Source organism: Cololabis saira, chromosome 21 (assembly GCF_033807715.1).
Source record: "Cololabis saira isolate AMF1-May2022 chromosome 21, fColSai1.1, whole genome shotgun sequence".
NCBI lineage: Eukaryota > Metazoa > Chordata > Actinopteri > Beloniformes > Belonidae > Cololabis > Cololabis saira.
The window spans coordinates 16,930,661-16,949,698 of record NC_084607.1 but is presented as its reverse complement, the minus strand read 5'-3'; the positions used below and the strand labels follow the sequence as shown (position 1 = coordinate 16,949,698).

Sequence of the window (19,038 nt, the reverse complement as noted above, 5' to 3'; positions counted from 1 at the left end):
GCCGTGTTTGCGGTTTCACATTAAGAGATGAATTGTTACGGCCCTGAGTCTGTAAATGACTCGTGTGTTGGTAGTTTTCTATTGATTGTGGCAATCAGGGAGAAAAATAATGCTGTTGGGTTCCCTGTCCCTGACTGGTTGAGTTCAAGGACCATTGGAGGTGTAGTGATCCATTTACCCAATCCTGCGAATGCCCGGACTTCAAACTCTATAGAGGCCATCCTCCCCCTCAGGCTAGCTGGCTCAGTGTCTCTCAGATCGCCGTAACTCTTTAACGGGATCTTGTACCCTTGTGTTTTACAATGTGTTTTATATACTCGTGTCTCTGGGCAGTGCTCGTGTACTTGTGGACTTCACTCTGTGCAGCGCATGCTTAGTATGGGTAGACAACGCATTTCAAGAGGTTTTTGTCGTTTGGAGCTTTGTGCGTAATTTGAGATCTGATCGATCTCATGTAGAGAACCTTAAGATTAAACCCTTTTTCTGTCCTCTACTGGTCGTGGGTACAGTAATCTTACAAAACCTTTTTGACTTACGAATTACTTCGGGTGTATGTTGTGCCTCCTTACCCCCAACGAGCTGGAAAGAAAGGAGTCCAGAATAAGTTCCTGTGGCCATGTCTTGATGAAAAACACGGAGCACTTGATTCCAGACACTCCCAATTTGTCTCCATCAGTCGTCCGAGTGCTTCCATTTTATGTGCCAGTGATCTTAAACGCTCCATGACAACTGAGAGCAGAAGTTGTTTAAAATTCCTCCCCATTTTACTCCTACCTGACTTACTCGATGTCTTTTCTTCAACGTATTCAGACTTGGAAACCTTTTACTACCACTAGAACCAGTAAAGCAGCAAATCACCCAAACCTGTGGGGAAAGTGATTCACGAATCTGTATCTTAAAAGGAAATAAAAGCCACAGAAAACCTCAAGAAAAAGACACCCAGCTGTGCCTTTCTAGAATAAAATCTGCTATCTGTCCATCCTACATCAATGGCTCTTTGTGACTCCTTCCCTGCACATCAGAAATTACAGAACTGTCTTGTTGTGGTTTTTATTCGAGTTCTCGTTGGTTCTTCTCTTTTGAGAATTGTGTGTCTTGTTTTTCATACTCCTATTTTCTATTTGGCTTTATTTTTTTAATGTATTTATTTTTATTTTGACATGTTTCTCTTCTGTGCGGTATCTCTTTTACTTCCTCTCTTCTTCGGTTCCTAATTTTTCCCACCTGTATCCACGAGCCCTTGATTAGTGCCAATTATCGTGCATTTATACGTAGACCCGTGCCTCCTTTTCTCATTTCTATATCCTTTTGTTTTCTTCCAGTCTGTTTAAATATTTTTTCCACCTGATTGTCATCCAGCCATGTTTTCTTCTCCTCTGTTTTCCCTAGAAATTCCCATTCAGATTGTATATCTCATTTCTCAGGCCTTGCAGCGCCTTCAGTAGACAGAAGGTTAAGTTTGTGAGGAACTTGGCTGACACATGTGATCTAGACTCGGCGTTACGCTCAGTGGATTGCAGCGATGCATTTAAACCAGGAAACTGGGACTCACAGATAAACTGTTGCTCCTGTTGAACACGGCCAAACACATGTTCTCCCTCCCCTGCCTTCATCCACCCGTTCAGCCTCACATCTTGCTGACATCTGGTGCCACAGCGTCTGCAGGACCTGCCAGTGTGCCAGTTGCCTGGTTTACTTGGATTTTTATTGTGAACATCTCAGCCTACAGCTGTTAAGTGACACAACTTTTGTCTTTATCCACTCAGACTGTGATGTCCTGTTAAAAGTGCATGCTTTGGTTCATCACACTGTCTCAAAGTTACCGCACATTTTTTCCCCGTATTTTTTAAAGTATTTTTAGTTTTACATACTTGATGGTTTTTTTTCATTCATGCATGTGTGGCCTATGTTTTAATACCACCAAGTTTTCTTTAAGTGCATTAAATGTGACAGAAAAAATCAGTTTTTATATTTTTTATGTCTGAAGTGACTACCAACTATAAAAAAGTCTGAGCTAACACCAGCCTGGTACTGCGACATCACACACCCAGGCGTCTTTGATTCATTTCTTGTGTTAAGATGCTAACTCCGCCCCCTTAAACCAGCTGCTATGAACACAGTTGTAAAGTCGGTGGTCTCCATGTCTGTGACACCTTTTGAGTAAAACATGTTACAGATATTTCAATAATACCTAACAAAGTTATATCCACATTTGAAGAAAAAAAAAAAGGGCTTATTATGTCTCCTACGTTTGTGCAGCGGTGCATCGTAGTTAATACAAGGGAAAGTGTTCACATATGTTTTAGAGGGGGGTCATTTAATATCACGCTGGGAAAATGTTAAACATCCTAGAATAACATCACACACATGATATGATAATGTCGGCATCTCAAGACACTTATGCTTTGGGGTTGCTCTCGTACATTAACATTTAAAGTTAAAGCAAAGACTAAGCATCATACAGAGACGCTATTTCAGTGAAGATCTGCAACAAACAAAAACTTTACTTTGAGGATTAGAGGGATACTTTGATGTGAAGGGAATGTCTCGGTCCCCGGATGCAATGACGGCCTTATGCAGACTATTCCTGGTCATTAACGCCTCTTCTGTAAACATGTGCAGTATTTTGATTACAGATGCTCATTAAAACTCAAACTCTCTTCATCTGCGGTTGCATGTGATTGTTCTCACTTTGCCAGTTAGTATTTCCCAAGCTAATTATTGTTTTTTTTTCTTTTTTCACCTGTCTTCACCCCCTGTTATTTTTTTCCCTTTTCATTTGAATTCCTGAGGTTTGCACAAGTTTAATTCCTAAAATAGCTGTTTTGTATTTAAACACAGAATATTGCAAGTGAGTTGTAAGAGCAGTAGTTCTATTTTCTACAAACATTTCATGATCTGATGGCTTACAGCTTGCCGTGACCTCAAATCCCTGTAAGCTATGATCATATTGTAATATAATAATGAGTAAAATTTCAGTTTTGCTTCTTTTCTCAATTTTTTTCAATGATCATATGGAGGAGAAAAATGACTATGTTTTTTTTTAAATCTCAAAATCTTTATTTTCTCTCAAAATAAAAGCATTTAATTATAATGTCATTATCTCAATTCACTCTTGACTGCTGTCCCGCTGGTCCTTCTGGAAATAATTTCCTTTATTCCACAGATATTTGCCCTTAAAAGGTACAAATTATTATGAAATCTCACGTATCAATTTCCTGATCTCATTTCTGGTCCGAACGTTGTCATCTCTGGATACAGAAAGACCATGATGGTTTTCGGTGAGTGCTGAACACCAACCGGCATTTAAAGTCAGGACTTGTGTGTGCTAAAATTGCATTTTCAAACGCGACTGCCTCCTGGGGCCAGAGTGTCAGACAGCGGAGAGCAGCGGAAGCTCCTAACACGCTTCCAACTGGATCAAAACTCGAGTGATGCTGCATCTGCAACCATCTGAGGTACTGTATATAAAAAAGATGCCTGCTCCAGCAGCCAGACATAAGTTTATTACAGTCATTACATTTACATGCATTAACAGAAAGTCGAATTGTTGCCTTAATCCGACTAATATCGAATTTTTAAGCCACGTTTACACCTTAGCCGGGTTGTAGTCGAAGCAAACTGAAGCTCTGGAGATTGAGCTTTTAGTGTCAGATAATGCGTCCTAATTCAAGTTATTCCAGGATGTATAAGCAACCCACGCTTAGCCGAGCTACTGACAGCCCCGGGACTCTCCCTTCCGGAAGTGCTGCATCTTTATTTTCCATTTGATTTGCATGTTGCTGTCCTCCTTCGTGTTTGTTTACTAATTGTACCGGAAGAATGCCTAGGCGAAATTGCGCGTGGCGCCACCTAGCATCGCTGAGTCGAACGCACCTCACCTCACTCAGTAATCGATTGTCTTCTTGCGCATGTATACCTGGATTTCTCTGAACCTCCAGTTTAATCCTCAGCTAGATTGTTGCCAATAGCTTGATTTAGATGTGCATGTAACCGCACTGACTGATTAAGTTGCTTCTATGTGGATAGCTTATTATTCCTAAAAGCTATGTTTCAGGGGCTTAAAAACAGTTTGATCGTGATGTAAAAAAAAAAGTGTTTAATTTAGAAAAATTACTTTTGATTAGTAAAGTAGCTGCAATTTTTGTCTCTAAATTGTCTTAACTGGAAAAATAAATGCTCAATACAAATGTTCTTGTGCATTTTTAACAAGAAAAGTTGTGTTATGTAACATGATGTTAACGCGTAAATGCTGGCACACTATTGTCGAAAGAATAGTGAGTTTTTGGTGATTTTGTTCTCAGAAACAGTTCAGTCTGATCCCATACGCTTCAGCAGAAAAAAGCAGGACTTCTTTTCTTGGCTCTTCAAGTCCAGTTCTGTTCAAGCGTTTGACGTTACCTTGACCTGGATGACTGAGAGCGTACAACAGCATATGTTGAGCACAATATGAGTCACAGCTGCCCACAGTAAAGTGTTTCTGGAAAAGGTCTTAAAAAGACTAATGCAGTGTTAACTGCCTGTGAAAAGACTGCGGAGGCTCCCAGGATGGCGCGCTATAAACAGCGGAGTGAAAGCCGCAGCTTCATTATAAGATCCTCATTCCAGTGTGACAGCTGGATCCCTTCAGCGTGGTATCACATATGACTGTCATGTTGGGTATTCTCATTGGCGGGTACAAGGTTGGGCCCGTTCAAGCGCTCGGAGTATGTTCGGGGAGATCGCTGTTCACACACTGGGCCGGGGGCCCGGTGACACCGCCGACAGACTCAGTCGCCCGGAGAACAAAGAGTGTTGACAGGGAGAATGACACATTGCCTCAGATCTGTCCACACCACATGAAGCGGTGCTATGTCCAGGGCAGCTGGCTCCTCGGCAAAAGCGGAGTCTGTTTACTCCAGATTCCTCCGTGCCAGGTGTGAGAGGAACTACAGACACACCTGACAAAGCTGGACCTCGAGCTGCCCTCCCTCCCTCACGTCGCTTCATTTTGGCCTCCTCTAGCTGGAGCCCGACCACAGAAACCAAGCTCTTCCTGTTCTACCCACCTTTGCAGAGCAGGCTACACACAGTCATTTGTTTTAGGAGCTGAAGAATGTGTCCATTGTCCGTCTGCAGCCATCCTGAACCGGCTGCTTTTAAATGGGCCTTTTGTCCGAGCCCTTCGCTGTCCCTCTCCATCCAAGTGCTCGCAGAACTTATCTTGCGCTGGACGACTGATCCGGTGATGGGGTTTCAGGAAAAAGGCAGAGAGGAGAACACACACACACACACACGCAAAAACACACAAAGATGAGAAGAGTTTGAGGTGGGGGAGGATGTGAGTAGGGACACCAGGGGAAATGGAGGATATTTGGTTTGGAGACAGGTGCATTCATCTTCCCCCAGCACACGCCTGGTACAACGTGAGCCTTATCAGAACTAAGAGAACCTGGGGCTCCCTGTTGAATGGACTTTGTGATTAATGCCACAGCTGCACTGTCAGGCTGTGTGTTATGCAGTCTAATCGTCTCCTCCTGGGGCTGGAGTGACACTGATTTGACGTTATTTTCGCACTTTTCATAAATTTCCGCATTGGGTTGCGATAGATTTCCAAGTTCCACATCCTACAGTATTTCCCTTATGTAGCAGCTGGCTGCATTCTCCCCATCAACTGCATATTTCTTCTGCAACTGTGGTTACTAATACGACTACTGCTATTTTGTCTAAAAAGGAAACATAATGTGCAAAAATAAACCTGCACTTTAAACAGTGCGGCTGCACAGACATTGGTTCGACAACAGAAAAACGGCCATTTTACTGACGTAAAACACAGACAGAGCAGTGACCAGAAACCCCCCGCCCCCTCCGGCTGCACCACTAAAATAAATATATAAAAAGGTAGGACGACGGTTGGCTGCGCTGCCTTTGATGCTACAGTGGCATCTGCAATCCTCCACAAGACAGTACAGTGGGCGGCAGAACAAATGAATAGACTGAACTTCTCAGGTTGGCGACACCCTAGATTTTCATCATACAGCAAACGTTTATGTCTCATCCACCCCCTCACACAGGCCCTCCACCATTAAGAGCCAAGCAGATGTCAGCATCCTCCCTCGCCCCTTTTTCTCTCAGTCTCATCCTACATGTTTTTTTGCTCAGTTTGAAAAGGAAGTGTACGCTGGAGCCAAAGCTCTGGCTTATGCTCCATTTATAGACCATAGAATTGGAGATAGATTTGCAGCGCAACGAAGGGAGGGAAACTAATGCGCGCAAACACACACACACACTCACACTCACACTCACACTCACACTCACACTCACACACACACACACACACAGCGTGTTGAAACTAGCATCAAAAGAAATCAGAAGGGCCTGTACACACTGACACACAAACGACAATGGGCATAGCGCTGGCAAGGAAAGGATCAAAGACACAATGTTTTAATTCCAGGCATGCAGGCGATGTAAGCATCAGAGCACTAAGCCGTGTGAAAACCATAGGCTTGTTGCTGATGCTCGAAACAAAGTAATAAAGGTCTCAACTGTAGATGCTGACGGCTGGGTGACAATGACTATACAGTGAGGTGAAAGACAACTTGAGTAAAGGTTTTATCCAGCAATTCAAGATATAATATTGATACTTATACCCTTAAATATGTTTTAATGTTTTTTTATACTCATGTGATATTAATGCTGCATTAATTTGTTGCGATACTTCTGCTCATAGTGTGTCTTAGCGAGTTGTTTTTTCCCATCACAGCCATGATGTTTGAAATATTTATTTGACTTTCTGTTGAATGCTGTTCTGCAAAAGTGAATTTTAAGGGTAATTCTGGCATTTTTGAGCATCTATTATGATGAGTAATTGTGAGTAACTTTCCATGTGACAGCAGCTGATTGACCTTTTCAAAGCCCAATTAATACCTGAATTAAGAATCAAGATCCAGATGAGATGACAAGTTGAATTTGAGGATTGAAGAGAGAGGAGGAATATAGAGCACGAGGGGGAGAAGTTTACGCCAACCCTTCCTTCTATTGTCACAACAACAAGTACAACTGGCAGGTAAAATGGATGTGCTTGGAGTGCTCAGAGGAACACAGTGGGGACATCAGGAAGGCTTCATTATCCGTCCTACCCAGTCATGGCTGCAGGAACATTTCACCAACTCCAACGCTTCTTGATCAGGACATTTCCTTGAAATCTGTTGCAGTAGTGGTGTCAGAGCCAGTGCCTAACTGAGAACTGGTTTTCGTATTTGGACAGCCAACCATGAGGATGGCACCAGTTCACATTCAGGAAAACTGATGCTATGGTGTCCCCAAAACGCTGCTGGATTATCCAGCAAAACATAGCAATCATTAAAGTTAAGTCATGTCTGTTTCAAGCTAGAGGAAAATAAACTAAAGCATGATTTATGGACCTATGAAGCAACAATGGACGTAAGCTATGTAGTCATAGTACCTACTTTGTTGTTGACGTGATTGTCATTTGAGTTGTTCTCTTAGTACGCCACTAGGGCTGTTCGATTAATCGATTTTAAATCGGAATCGCGATTATGTAATTAGAACGATGTTAAAACGTGAAAATCGTAAAATCGATTTTTCACTTTTTATTTTTTAAATTTATTTATTTTTTTACCTTGTCTGCACACATATTAATGATTGATACCATATTAATGATTGATGGAAATACCTCTCAATACCTGCGACAAGTGCCCCATCGGAGAGGCTCTTTAGTGTAGGAGGGGGCGTTGTAACACGCCACCGGGCATCCCTCAAGCCAGATGCGGTAGACGGCTCGTGTTCCTTGCAAAAAACTTGCAAATGTGAATAGCAAATGTAATGACTGACATTACACACCTCTACCTCCTTCATGGGTTACATTATTATTTAGCATGCAAAGACCCAGTTTAGTTTAATAAGAAAATATCTTGTTTTATTTAATTGGAAATATAACTTACTGTTTGTTTGCAAGTGCTGATTTGCTGATTTTTCTTTTCAGAGATAAAACTTTATATTTTATTAGATTTTTTAAAACTTTTTTTCAACTTTTTTTACAGAGTTTTGCACTTTGTTCATTCATTTTTGGTTTAATAAGAGCAAAGTTTGCACTTAAAGCCCAATGGGGCAAATGTTCAATAAAAAAACAGCATATTTGAAATCATTTCTTTGCCTTTTGTCAATTCACAAAATAATCGAAAATCGGATTTTGAGAGAAAAAAATCGAGATTTTATTTTTGGGCAAAATCGAACAGCCCTATACGCCACCCAACATTAGGTGTAAGTGCAGGTTCTTTGAAGCTCCGTCTTGTTCACTTCCTTCATGAAGCTCAGACACACGCAACAGAGCCAATAAAGCATGTATTATGTAGCTGTTAAATATTTGAGCAACAGTAATTTTGACAAACGTCGCAGCAATCTATCTTTCTCTTTTCTTGAAAACAACACGGAGATAGAACATGTACCAGTAAAATTTCTTGAGGATCCGCATTGACCTGACCTGTACGAATGTTTGTGGAGAGGCGTATATATATATGTTGTGTAAGATGTATGACGGAGGATTTTTACGGTACAACGTGCATATGCCACCGGTTTGATGATGAGGCTAAAACCAAGCTTTACTGTCTCCTGGCAAAATGGTCGCTGTCCAAAGTGCTGAACAAATTCAATGATACAACAAGATACTAACCAGTCTGACTGAAACACTTTGATCATAAGACTGAAAGAAATAATAAACAGAGCCCTATCCCAGCACCAAGTTAAACTTAAAAAAGTGTATTTGTCGTTATCAAACAATGGCCAGACAGAGCAAAGAAGGAGTGATTGGAAAACGTCATAAAAGTAGGTGGTCTAATCCTGGATATCTCATTGTGAAGGAGCATCATTGCACCTGCAATATTGAATTCTTGGCTGTAAGCCTCCATCTAACATGTCTACCAAGGAGGTTTACATGTGTTACCTGCTGTCGCTACATGTGATATCATCACCTCCATCCTTGTCAGGCTGCACACAAGATCATGATACATTCATAAAGATGTCTGAAGATTTCAACTGCACCGCTGGTCTGGCAGAGCAGATAGAACTATGGAGTGTAACTAGCTAATATTAGCATCGTAAATTTTATTTCATATCACACTCCCACAGAAACCTGCCAGTAAGAGATGGAACAATGAAGCGTAAATTAGGAGATATGTGGCTCATAACCCTGATCATTACTCTTTAGAAGCAGGACTCCTGCTCCTGGTGTGACGTCAGTTTGTTACTTTAAAATAAGTACGTTTTTAAAAGTGTGAAAGGTACAGCATAACTTATTTTTATCTTTTAAGAGCTTGAAAAAGTAAGAAATGTTTCAAAAGCAGGATAGAGTGATGAAATTAGTTACTTAATTACATATTCATACTGGGGCTATAATTTTATTTACAGCCTGTCTGAGGCTTGGCTGAAAAGCTTTAATGGAGCCAAAACATCTTGTGACTTAAAGTCGCGTCTTCTTAATTTTCCCTTTTATCTGGCTGATAGTTTTTATGATATAGAGACTCACTGTGTTGAAGTTGGGGAAGAGGCTAAGGGGGGAGGATCCATTGAGCCGGAAGGGCAGGAGGTGTTTGAGGTCGAGCTGAGGCTGCAGAGGCCGTCCTGGGACAGGGAGAGAAGCGAGCAGGGGGCTTCCTTGGGCTGACGTACCTGGAGAACACAGAGAGACAGATGTTAGAGGACATGTAGACACAAAGGACGGTTCTGTTTCACACAGGAGGAACAGCCTGGATGGCTTTTGGTGCTTAGAAAGACCAGAGGCCCAGTCACATCCATCTTACACCCAGCTGTCAATGCACAGCTCGTGTGTGTGTGCCCATGGATACATTTTAAGACATCTTTTTCCAGGCAGAAGTTTATGCGTGAACAGAGGAATTTTACTGGAGACTTAGCATCCCCAACTGTGCAGGTTTAAACCCCTCAAAGACACACACCTAAACCCCCCCCCACACACACACATACAGACACATAAACACGTCATTTAATTACTGATTTATTGGTCAAGGAAAAGCGGCTGAGGGGAAGATAGGAGATATCGGATTTCAAATGGACTAGGGATGAAGAGATTTCTAATTTTCCGCCTGGCTGCGTTTCAGTGGACCGGTAGCGCTCGGTGGTGCGCAGGCACTTATTCCAGTCCCGGGATCAATCATCAGTGTCAGCTGCGGGTCACCGTGGCCACCGCCAAAGTACACCTACCATTGAAGCCCTCGTGCAACATGCAGGCTGTGATGTGGTTGCACTGTTGTGTGTGTGAAAACCATCATACCAGGCCGGAACGCTCTCGGTGACCTCACAGAAATACCAATTTATCAAATGAAAAAGAAAAGGACAAAAGCTGGTGCATAAAAGAGAATCACTCAAACCCTGAACCCATGTTGAAATACTCATGTGGGCTTTGGACGACATCTATTGTCGAAACAGTGTCCACTGCGATTGGATTTATTTGGTATTCACTGCAGAAAATAGCTTAATTTTTCTAAGGTGGTAGAAGCAAAAGAATCATGGCCACATGTATAAATGTCAACCTCCGACGGGGATTCATGTCTGGTCAACATTTCTACATGGACTGAATGATTCAACGACATGAAGTTGAAAAAAAAGGACACATTTCCTTGATATTTTCAACAATATTCACCTTTCATCGTTCAAGCAGAACATCATCAGTCCTTATTAGTCACTACTCAGTCAGAAACGCTTTGGTCTTTCACTTCTTTGGGGGTTTTGTAACTCCACAAGGTTCCTGGACCTTCTTGGTTGCATCGCTGATCTGAGAGCTATTCACAACATTTCAAAGATGCTTGGACCAGGGGCGTTGAGAGTCACTGAAAAGCCTCCACCTTGCTTCTCTCAAGGTTATCCATTATTGATTTTGAGCTATGTTTTGGTTGATAATCTTCTCATAGAGGTCATCCTTTTCATCTTTTTTTCACAAGTGTATATTTAGCTTTATTTGCTCTATGATATTTATTCTGTCTTTAAATATGATCAATAATAGTCCATCTTTAATGTAAGGCCTCTGGAGGTAAACAGGTCATCTTCTACCAATTTAAATCTTCATACTTTTGACCAGGGGTTTATTTGTATTTTTGCTTTTGGCTGGTTATGTAAACTGACTTTGCAGTGACTCTACACACAATACTCACAAAGACTAGGCTTTATGAAATAGAAAGTTATTCCACTCAGGGTGCAGCACTGACTGCTCAAAGGCGTCGCAAATAATAAACTAACAGAAGCTGTCAAAGTAAAGTACCGCAGTTGCTCTGCAAAATTTTGTGGTGTATTTTTTTCTTGTTTGTTGTGGGATTTCAGCAGTGCCGTTTTTTCCTTTTTTCTTTTTCTTCGAACTGCTGTCAGCATGACGGTATGACGATGATACTGATGCATGGCTCGTGTGAGGTTCACGGCGGAGAGAAAGACGGAAAAAAAATCTGTATGTGCATGAGTGTTTAGAGGGTGGGGGGAGCTGAACAACTGATGCTCCGAGCATATGCTCCACAGTGTCGGGATCAGGCCTGTCTTTGCCATGTGTGGGCTCTCCTCTGCCGTCTGTCTGATACCCGGAGCGAGGCTGCGCGGCACGGATGCAGCCTACAGACACGTGGGCAGCAGCCGGTGGGGGATCGCTCCCACACACAGTGTGCACTTTCACACGAAACACAAGGAGAAGCCGAGTCTTCTCTTGGCAGGGCTATCAGAGGAAAAAGATGGGCTTGCAGGGAGGACAGTTATCAGCTGATAGTGCTTTCCCACCTCTCCGTGGCTCCCTAGGCAGCTTATTAAATCAGTGGCTGGCTGTTTGCCTCTTTGGATGATAACACTGCCTGAATCCAGGCATGTACGACAGAGAGAGAGCGCAATAGTGTGTGCGCTCCACTTGCATGTACTAGGGGAGTATCATACGCACAGACACAAACACATACAAACAGTACTGCCTACACATCTCTGCAAACAAATAGCTCCCAGAGCGAAGGGGAAGTCAATATAAACACAGTCGCAAAACACACACACTCACATGCACAAATCAAACAAGGTATAGGGCTACTTTTACACTTGGCAAATATTGTGCGTGAATCTAATGGGAGTAGAATTTAAAGTAAGCTGAAGCACATTCCTTGCATTTCTGGCCAGAGGGTGGATTTGTTATTTCAACCTTCTCCTTCTGGTTGCCTCCTCCCATCATTGCGCGTCATTTCTCACCGATTGAATGTGTCTGTGCTCCTGCACATATGTGCTTGCCCCGTGTTTGTGTGAACATATGCTCTTTCTGACCAGAGTTATGTCTGCATCGAGGATCAGGTTTATTTACGCCTCACTTGCGGTCCGGAGTCCAGACAGCCACTGGAGGTTGAGGCAAGACCCGAAACCAAACACCCAGCCCTTTCCTCCCTCTCCTGGGTGACTTTGCTAACGGATCGGACTGTATCTGCCCATTCTTCCCCAGGCTGGCCTCCTCCTCCTCCTCCTCCTCCTCCTCCTCCTCCTCCTCCTCCTCCTCCTCCTCCTCCTCCTCCTCCACCACCCATCACAACAACACATTCCTCCCTCTCATGACTCACTGGATTTGGTTACACAACAGCAACCGTCACATTGCATCTACTCAGACGTGAGTTTGTGTGCTTCAGCTGAGCCGTGGATTTCAGACATTGATTTTTCAATTATTTTCTACATGCTCTTGGCAGAAAATAATGGATTCAAATGTACACGAGCAGACTAACGGAGCCCCCCCTCTTTAGATGCCCCCGAGTAAGACCTTTAACCCTCAACTGATTTCATCGTAATTCTTATGTCATTACTCCTGTGCTCCTGTTGATTTCTGACAAACTCACTTATGTCTCATCCAACACCCCTCTCTTCAGATACCCACACCCACTACTACCACCACCTCCCTGCTTTACGTTGTCCTGCTGCTAAGGTGGAAGGTGAAAAGGGAAGGCTGGCAAGGAGCGAAAACCACCTTTCCTTTTGTGATCCGGCATAATATGGGTGAAAGCTGCTTGCAACTGGGTGACAGCATCGTCTTATCCTTCCTTCTTCTCATATAATCTCTCTCAGGGATAATGTGTTTAAAAAGAGGTACTGAATCAGGTCAACCCTCCTCAATTTAAAACCTTGACAAAACTCTTTTGGGTCTTAATTGCAGACTCCAGAGCCTGCAGAACGTCACACTGCTGTGGAACCGCAATATCCATCATGACTTTGCCTGTATTGTTTCTTTTATGAGACATGTTCTCCGCTTTCTTCCTTTTTCCTTGTAGAAATGATTTTGGCATCAGTGGAGTGAGAGCTATTTGCTCTTAGGAATTAATCTTTGATTCCTGCAGATAATTGTGAACCACGCCGCACATGGTTGATGCTCTGCTGCAGCCGCCTGCTCGCTAACAGCCGGACTGTCAGTAAGACCCTCATCATCATGGCTCTAAGCTGGAGCTCAAACAGTTATTTTCCACATGCTCATCTGACAGAGTAATGGATTCCAGCGTACAAAAGCCATCATACTGTTATTAAAGAATTAACCAGCGAACCCTTAAGTCCTTCCACTGTAATTCTTCTGCTGGGCTAATAGCTTTTTCTTTCTATGATTTCTATGGATTCCTGCTGGATGTTGGGCATCTCGCAGCACATCTCTGATGCTCAGCTCCAACCGCCTGCTGTTTAACAGTTGGACTGTGAGTTAGGCCTTCATCATCAAGGCTCTGATCTGATTATCCAGCTGTGATAACGAGTATCTACACATCTAAACTTAAATGTGTTACACAGATACTTCTCAGGGACGCCACTCGCCGGTGAAACGACGAGATGGAGATGCAAAAGCAATTTGAGCATAATTACCATCCAGTACGTGGAAGATTCTTTTCTTTTGTTTGCAATGCAGTGACACATAACACCACCTCTTTTGATGGCGATTAGCCATCAAAAGAGTCCCCTCATGCACGGTAAGTGATATTGGAGAGCCAAGTCCTGATATGCACAGTCACGGCAACTTCCCGGTGGGTGCTGCCCTACCTCAGACGAGAAGTGATGGAAGTGGATCTGACAGCGCAGGAAGAGCCAAAAACTACAACTCTGCACAGATGTGGAGGGAGGTTTTTTTAAATAACAATACACCAAACCAACACAGGCTTTTATTTTATTTTGACCTAGTTGTGAAATAACCCATGACGCATCAAGCATTCACTGGGTCCACTCCCACATACCGTACTCCTCCTCCTTTTAATTCAATGTAGTATGAATATACATATATATATTTATATATATATATATATATATATATATATATATACATACACATATACACACACACACACACACACATACAGAAAAATATCAACAGATACCATTTAGAAAAAAGAAGACAGTGAACAGAGGTTTGAGTTGCGATTCTCCAAACAACATTAAATATTTCCAAGTAGTTGATTTTATTGTTATAAAACTGTCACATGACGTACCCACAAGTGCTTGGCATATTACACCCCGGATTCCTTGTGGCATTGTCCTACGACAGTTTTAGTTGCGAACTACATTTAATGTGATTTTGAATTTAATTCAACGATATTAATTGTTTGAGGAAGTTGAACCATCGGAACAAGTTTATGGTATTTCTTTGTTTTGCTTGTTTGTTTTGCAGTTTAGAAGGATTGCTTTATTAGTTTGGGATTGAGCTTCTGGGTTTATAAAATCAGATCTCCAAATAGGCAAATATATGTAGAGACTAGAGTGTTGTTGTTTATTTGGTTAATAACTTCTGTCCAGAAATTATGATTCAGGGTTGGATGGGGTTATCTCTTTCATAAGCAAGTCTACGATGAGCATTATTTACGTTTTGTGCTGACCGGTGTGTTCTGCTGAGTATTTTAAACTGTATTAGTTCTAGCTTGCTATTTCTGTGAACATCTTCTTTCCAGAGCCTGCGTCTGGGATTAGATCTTCCTGCCAGGACTCGATAGGGATGGAGTTTACAGAGGATATTAGCTTGTACAATTCAGAAAGGGTCTGTTTTGCTTTGGTTATTTTCATGCCCATTTCAGAGCGCAACATTACATTATGCTGCTGCTCGATGTGTGGATGCACTTCACTAAGAGAGCAGAGAGTGGCTCTTAGCCATTTAGCTTCTGCTTGATCAGCAGGTGAGGTGAAGGTCACCGAGGTGACTATTATAGCGCAGACAGAAACATTAACCACAATCACTTTTAATTACATACTGATGCTTTTTATTCCTCCCCATCTCCAACCACTCTTCCCTCACTTCTCTGTTCCACATTTTCTTAAAGGAAAATGTCAATTTGTACACCAGAGTTCATAATTAAATGTGATGGGCCCGTTAAGTTAAATGCAGCTGGGTGAGTTATGTCGAAATAATACTTTAAAGCATTATACCAAATATGAACTGCACAGCTGAAAAGAGGCAAAAATGAATGGTTTAAGCTTTTTCCTGTTTAATTTCACCTTTTTGAAAGTCTTTATATTTTCGTTATTCAGCAGAGAATTGGAAACTATCATATTGGCATGCAATTTAATTTCTTCACAAAAAACCCTTTCATTTAACACCCCCACACTGCTTCTTTTCTCTCACTTGCTTTCCTTACCTCCGGCCTTTTAGGTTGTTCATACTTACATATTTGTTTTTCTGGGTCACCCAGCCTACTGGGGGGGCTGCTCTGTTTTGTGTACCAAAGTGTATGCCGCACGTGACAGTTCGTATTTACAATGAATGCACAGGAGGCACATATAGTACATGCTAAAAATGCACGCAGGGAATATTTGATCGGAGCGGAGTGCCCACTCGGTGTAAAACAGTCAAGTGTCTGTCATCTATTTGAGCACTAACGAGGTTCTTTTCCTCTTCGGCGCGTGTGCCTGTGTGACACATTAGGAGCTAAAACAGATCTAAAACTCCATATCATGGATATTTCATGCAGAGATACTTGAGTCGGTGGCTAATAAGCTTTCCAAGAATGTTTCCAGAGGATTGGATTTAATCCCAGCATAGCCACTTCCTGTCCATGGCACTATTTTGAGATAATCTTCCCCTTAAAAAGAAAAAAAAAATCTCCCATATGTAGTTTTGCCCTTCTTTCTCCTTCTTTTCTATGGATTGCAGAATCTGCCAGGCTGCTCCATGTGGCCTGATTATATGCAAGGCTAAGCACAGTTTGACCTGCGACAGAAAGTGGAGCACTCTCAGCAAGGGATATCTCTTCTTAACCATCTTTTCTTAAACATGCAACTTTGGAGGAAACATTCAAAGTCAAACAGTGAAAGTGCTCGTTCTCTCTGCTCCCTCACTGTTCTGCTCACAGATTCATTGGTGCTTTGTCAATTAAAGCACACAAATTGAAAATATGCATGGATAGCTTTAAATATGCAGGAGTTTTATTTATTTTGGGGAGATATCTTTGGGTCTCTCCATCACAGTCTAACTAATTGATGATGTATTAATAAAACATTGCCCGACACCGAGTTTTAAAGTGGATCAACATGATTAAATGACATCAGGAGCGACAGACAAATTGAAGGTTTAACAATTGAAAAGGTAAGGACTACAATGGCAGAGTGAGGACAACATGTTCATAAGTTGATCTTTTTCATCATAGTTAAAGGCTTGAAGTTGAATCCTAACATTGGAAGTAATGTTGGCATGGCTGGCATCAGGTTTGAAAGAACTCCTGGGTTTTACCTGAAACTAAACAGAAGCTTTCAGCAGCGTGTTTGGGTCTACAGTATTTAACTCAGCGGTGCGTAGTGCAGGACCTCGTGGAGATGCGTCTCCTCCTGGGGAGTGCCTATAATGAGTTCTGTCAGGCGAGCAGTGAGCGGTGCGCTGCAACCCAACCCAGCCTAGGCAGAGGCGAGGCCCATCTGTCAAGCAGAGATGATAAGCCTGGAGCCATCCAGAAACAAATTGCTTAGGTTCCCTGCTGCAAAAGCCCTACCAGGCAGATGGCCGCAGGCAGCCGACAGAGATGCTACTGATTCCTGACGCTACACGGGAAAGAGGATGAATCGGAGGGAAGTATCAAACACATTTATCAATTCAGATGCTGCCAATGGCCACTCATCGCTCTGCAGCAGCAGCAGATGTGCAGAGAACTTCCAGAGATGATGAACTATAGGGAAAAGGGCAAAAACCAGAAAATAAAAGGATTCATCCATTCTTTTCCTTTACAAAAAAAATTAAATAACAACAGCTGTCAGACCTTCAGCCTTATATATACGTGTGCACTAGACCTGCACAATAAAATCGTTGAATTGCAATCTCATTTCAAATTGACAATGATTTTTCTGCATTTTGTTTCACGAGCTGCATCCTGAAGAAATGCTCCCATTTTCCTTTTCAACTCACCCAAGAGCTGCATTGCCATTGCCTTTTCCCCCAACCGATAACAAGACGCCTTTACATCACCTGATTCAAGCCTGCCAGCACCGCAGCAGTGTTATCAACTTTTACGCTACATTATCAGGTTTTCAGACCTCTATTGACAAATCAAACACCTTTTCAAGTTTCTTGGAGACTCTAATGTGAAAGTGTCGTTTTCACTCGTTTCTCAGTGAGCAGCCGGTGCTGCTGCGGCCCGCTGCCCCGTAGCAAAGCGCTCTCAGGGTGGCCTTCAGCTCACGCATCAGCCCCCCCCTCCCCCGTGTTGACCATCTTAATCATATTAAGCATTACCAACTCGTAATGTAAAAAAAAAAAATGACTGAAGAAACTAATTCAAAGTTGAGCTATTCCTGCAAATGGAAAAACTTGCAGAGATTGACAGGAACTCAGATGAGGTTCATTTCCGCAGAAAATTGAGTAATTTGTGTAAGTGGCACTAAGTACAACATCGTCTTTTACATGAATAAATATCAAGCTGGTCAATCAAGCATCACACGGTCGTCATGCTGACTCTGACAACTCATTATAAATTGATTGGATGTGGTGTGCGAGCGGGGCTGGACGGGATCTTTAAAAGGAGCAGGATGAGACGTACAGGGGGAAATAAGCACAAGACAGCGGCTGCTTTCTAATTCTAACTCTTCAGCTGATGAGATGAGAGGATGAGGAGATGAAAACATTTGCCCAGACACAATAATGACCATGAGGCTTTTGTAGGAGGAAGATGAAGGTGTAGAATGGAAATGAAGTTGTTGTTATACAGAAAGGAGGGATCTTCTCCTGAGATCCCCAACAACCCAGAATCAAAACACTCAAAACCGAAAATCCTTTCAGAGTTAGTGATACATTTGCAGAGAGTGTGAGATCCACAGGTACGCCAGGCAGCAATCTCTGCCTTATTTATGTAAACGAGAATAGAAAACTGCTTGCAGAAAGAACTGTCCTGCACATTACTTGCATACTAGTCCATCCAATGTTTATGTAAAGGCGTATGTGAAACAAGCCGTATTTCCCTAAATTGCCTTTCGGAGCGTACTTTTCTTTCTCGCCATCGAATGGCCTGCCGATCGGCAAAATCCAGTCATTTATTTTTAACTCGTTACCTCTTTTCAGGTTTGGTATAATACATCTAATTTAAATTCTGCTTTCAGGCGTGTGTCTACAGTCAATTAAAACTGTTAATGGAAATGTGTACTGACTATAAAAAGACAAAGCTTTCCTGTTCTTTTTAAGTACTAGCTGTAGGGCCATTTTTTTTTCTTCCTTAACTACTTCACTATTTGAGAAACAGAAATGAAGTTACACGATGGTTACGGCACAGGCTGAGGGAGAGCTGAGACACAGATTGACTGAAAATGGATGAACACAAGAATAAGCAATTGTGGCAGAAGCTCGTGGATAATTTATATTTTCCGTATTAAGGACATAAATCCCCACATATGATTAGAAATCCAATGATTTTAACCAGAATGTGTCCACATGCATGGAACAGGCTAAAGGATGGCGTTAAAAACTGCGCTGCTTTTTCAATCGTCCTCGTTTCCAATCAGCACCAGCCTCGGGAATTGAACCCGTTAATTTTGCCCAACCTGGGCTGTAATTGTTTCAAATTAGCCTCATGCCTCAGCATCAGTGCCAGA

The 19,038-nt window shown here is 42.3% G+C and overlaps 1 protein-coding gene across 3 annotated transcripts in view; it reads right to left on the bottom strand.

Annotated features, from left to right (window-relative positions):
* Positions 1-19,038, bottom strand: part of znf385c (zinc finger protein 385C) — a 159,595-nt gene that overhangs the window by 22,813 nt on the left and 117,744 nt on the right. For all 3 annotated transcript variants that reach the window (XM_061711748.1, XM_061711749.1, XM_061711750.1), the window contains one exon: positions 9,527-9,669. In XM_061711748.1, coding sequence (XP_061567732.1) covers positions 9,527-9,669 — 143 coding nt within the window. The remainder of the gene's footprint in view (positions 1-9,526; positions 9,670-19,038) is intronic.